Raw genomic sequence first — 3,729 nt, forward strand, 5'->3', positions numbered from 1 at the left:
CCATTCTGCACTTCTCGGCTCGCTTTCATGCGCCCGCCGTTCCCACGGTCAGTGGGCAAGTACGGCGCCTGTTAATTGCCGTGACGTGGGATCGCCGAAAATGGTCGTCCGTGACAATCATGCATCCTAATAAAACAAGCACAATAAGAAAACCATTTACGACAGTGTTGTAGTTGAATGTCGTGAAAAATATTACGCCATTATTCCGCTCAAAACTGTAATATTTTACGTGCATTCAGATGTGTTGAAAGTCACACCTCACATGTATTTCGACAAATTTATTGATGCCTAATTGTTTCTCCTCAATAAGCGCTTCAGCAGGCTTCAAAAAAAAACATCTGTCGCATCGCTTGATGAATGGTTATCACAACTTCTATTGTATATTTAAGGCAAGCTATCAAAAGTGGCAGAATGTGCACTGTTGAGTGTCGTTCACTGTTTCTCTTGTGATATTGGGTTCTTCGCGCATTATTCACAGGTACACGAAAGCTAGCTTGCTCCCCAACTTTCGGCTTCGCGCAGAAACAGCGTCGTAGCCAATGCAGTTCCTCTGGTTCTTAGCGAACGTTCTAAAAAACAGTTCTTATAAAGCCCTCGCCCGTTTGTTGCTCTTCTTCGTCCCTTTTGTTTTCGGCACGTGCTTGTCAACGATGCATTTGTGAAGAGGTTTATTAGCCGTTAAAGGCAGCGACGAGACAGCGTGATGAACCGTCCAGCGATCGGCACAGCAACGAACCGAAGCACGAGCCGAGAGAGCCGGGCGTTGGCGATGCTGCTCGCTGCAGGCACATCTTCTTCTTCACAATCGCCCCCGCTGAAAAAGGAGCCATCCTGGCGACTTAAGAAGTTTCAGGCAAAGGCTCATGGTACGGTTTCAGTCGGGAAACATGGACGACGTCACGTGCACGCCGGCGCATGTCGTCCGATCGGGAAACTGGTTCAATTAGGAAATTAACCGGAGAGGTTTTCTCCAAAACGGTGTAAGGCCCCTCGTACCGGGGGACAAGTTTCGAGGAGAGTCCCGGTGTTTGGTATGGGATGGCAAGCCACACAAGAGACCCTGGGACGTAGCTGGGATCCGGAAGAGAGGTGCTACGGGTTTCTTTCTGGCGTTGTTGCTCTTCCGACGTGAACGAATGAATGAATGAATGAAACCATGTTTATTCCACTTTGTTCGCGCCGAAGGCGCTGCGGTGGACAGTCAGGGCACTATAGCAGGGGGGGGGGGGTAGAGCTGCCTCCGTTTTATTACCGGACGTCATGGAGGCAGCTAAGTGGGGGCCGCTTGAATGGCTTGAATCTTGTGGCTGTCGCGGAGCCGGTCGCCAACCGGTGGCGCGGCCGGGTCCTGGAGGAACATGATGAGTGCTCGCCAGAACTCGATGGCGCGACCAGGGGGCGAAGGCTCCGGGCAGGCCCATGTCCGGAGAGAAGAAGGCCAGGGTCCCCGTTTTATGGTGGCCAGGGCACGGAGCCTAGGCGGGTTGTACACAGGGCACTCCCAGCACAAGTGGTTGAGATCAGCCCGGCAGTTGCACGTGGAGCAGAGACCTGTCACGGGTGGTGGCGTGTCACCCCTGTGGAAACGGTTCAGCAAGAAAGGGGTAAGGAGTGTTCCTGCCTGAATTCTCCGAAGCAGGACAGACTCTCTCCGTGTGAATACCTTCGAAGGAAGCAATGGTATCGAGAGTGGATTACCCACTGCTGTGAGGTAGGCGGCGCGACGTTGTTTGGTAATGTGCTTATCTGCTATCGGATCTGCTAGCTCGGGTGGGGTAGCCAGAAAAGTGGAAGGAGTATCGGAAGCTCTGGCTAGCGCGGTGAGGAGATGAGCGCGCGCTAATCTGTGAGCCTTCTCGTTTCCGGGGATACCGCAATGCCCGGGGACCCAGTGGATGGTAACGTCATGACCACATTCGCGGAGCAGGCGCGTCTGGTGTCGGATCTTCTGGAGTACAGGATCTGTGTAAAGAACATTAGCGCATGCCCGATGGGCAGCCTGGGAATCAGTGTACACACGATGGTGAACAGGGTCAGTTTGAGGTGACATTTCGAGGGCCCACTCCAAATAATCTAAGATGCCCACTAGCTCTGCTCGAGTGCTATACATCGCATCTGCTGAAGCATGATAACGTCGGCTCTGATTTCTGTTTGTCTGGTCGTACCACGCAGTGGCATAACAAGTGTTACTGGTACCGTCTGCAGGAAGTGCAGCGTCAGTGTATACGACGCGTTCAGTCATGGGGAGTGAACTCGTGGCCCTAGCATGTCTCTTGGCGTAGTTAAGGCGCCGTGCTCGCTGATTAGGGTCCATATTCAACGGAAGTGGCTTGCCGTCGGTGAGTACCGTGATTTCCCAAGGCGGCGTTTTGTTAGGCAGCATGGGCAGTGTGTTGATGTCATACCCGAGAAGCATAAGCGTGTATCGCCCGGCATTTGTTGCCCGACGTGAACGTACGGGCGAGCTGGCGGCACTCTTCGGCTTGTCTAGCAGCATCGGAGATAGGTGGACACTCGGAAGCATCAGGACGGTAGGGAAGTAGGGTATCGATTGTATGGGAAGGCTCACGTCCGTAAAGAAGAAAAAAAGGTGAGAATCCCGTGGTGGTTTGTACTGCGGTGTTATATGCGAACGTGACGTATGGGAGAACACGGTCCCAGTTGCTATGATCAGATGCCACGTACATTGAGAGCATATCACCTAGCGTGCGGTTGAACCGTTCCGTTAGTCCGTTAGTCTGCGGGTGGTATGCTGTCGTTTTCCGATGAATGACGTGGTATTCCGAAAGCAGAGTTTCGACGACCTCGGAAAGGAAAGCGCGGCCTCTGTCACTAAGGAGCTCTCGAGGTGCACCATGTCGAAGGATAAAGCGTTGCAAAATGAAAGAGGCGACATCCTGAGCTGTAGCGCTCGGCAAAGCGGCTGTTTCGGCGTAGCGTGTCAGGTGGTCAACCGCCACTATAATCCACCGATTACCATCTGGTGTCAATGGAAGGGGACCGTAGAGGTCAACGCCGACGCGATCAAATGGCTTGGCAGGGCATGGAAGTGGCTGCAATGCGCCAGTCGCACGTGGCAGGGTTGATTTACGTCGCTGGCAGTCAGGACAGCACTGCACGAATTTACGTACAAAATTGTACATGCCGCGCCAGTAATAGCGATGGCGAAGGCGTTCATATGTTTTGAACACTCCGGCGTGGCCACATTGTGGATCGTCGTGAAGGGAGGCGCATACTTGCGATCGTAAAGTGCGTGGAATAACCAGCAACCACCGGCGGCCATCGGGAGCGTAGTTGCGTCGATGAAGAAGTTGATCGCGGATGGCGAAATGGAAAGCTTGACGTCGGAGGGATCGAGATACTGGAAGGTTGGGCGTGCCAGATAAATATTCGATAAGAGAGGCGATCCACGGGTCACGACGTTGTTCGGTGGCAATCGAGTCGAGATTTAGCGATGACAAGGTCTGGAGGCAAGTGTTTCCGCACGTCTGATCTGGTGGTAAAGGTGAGCGGGACAGGGCATCAGCGTCAGAGTGTTTGCGTCCGCAGCGGTATACGACGCGAATGTCGTACTCCTGGATGCGGAGTGCCCATCGCGCAAGGCGGCCAGAAGGGTCTTTCAACGTGGAGAGCCAGCAGAGCGCGTGGTGATCAGTTACTAGATCGAACGGGCGGCCGTATAAGTACGGCCGGAACTTTCCAAGCGCCCACACCAGAGCCAAACACTCT

General features: G+C 53.6%; 1 protein-coding gene across 1 annotated transcript; it reads right to left on the reverse strand.

The window, feature by feature from the left end:
* Positions 1-1,141: 1,141 nt before the first annotated feature.
* Positions 1,142-2,437, reverse strand: LOC142786448 (uncharacterized). The gene has a single exon (XM_075884140.1). It carries the CDS (start codon positions 2,414-2,416, stop codon positions 1,271-1,273), a length of 1,146 nt encoding a protein of 381 aa, XP_075740255.1. The 5' UTR covers positions 2,417-2,437; the 3' UTR covers positions 1,142-1,270.
* Between the last annotated feature and the right edge of the window lie 1,292 nt (positions 2,438-3,729).

This window comes from Rhipicephalus microplus, unplaced genomic scaffold (genome assembly GCF_043290135.1).
Source record: "Rhipicephalus microplus isolate Deutch F79 unplaced genomic scaffold, USDA_Rmic scaffold_24, whole genome shotgun sequence".
Lineage (NCBI taxonomy): Eukaryota > Metazoa > Arthropoda > Arachnida > Ixodida > Ixodidae > Rhipicephalus > Rhipicephalus microplus.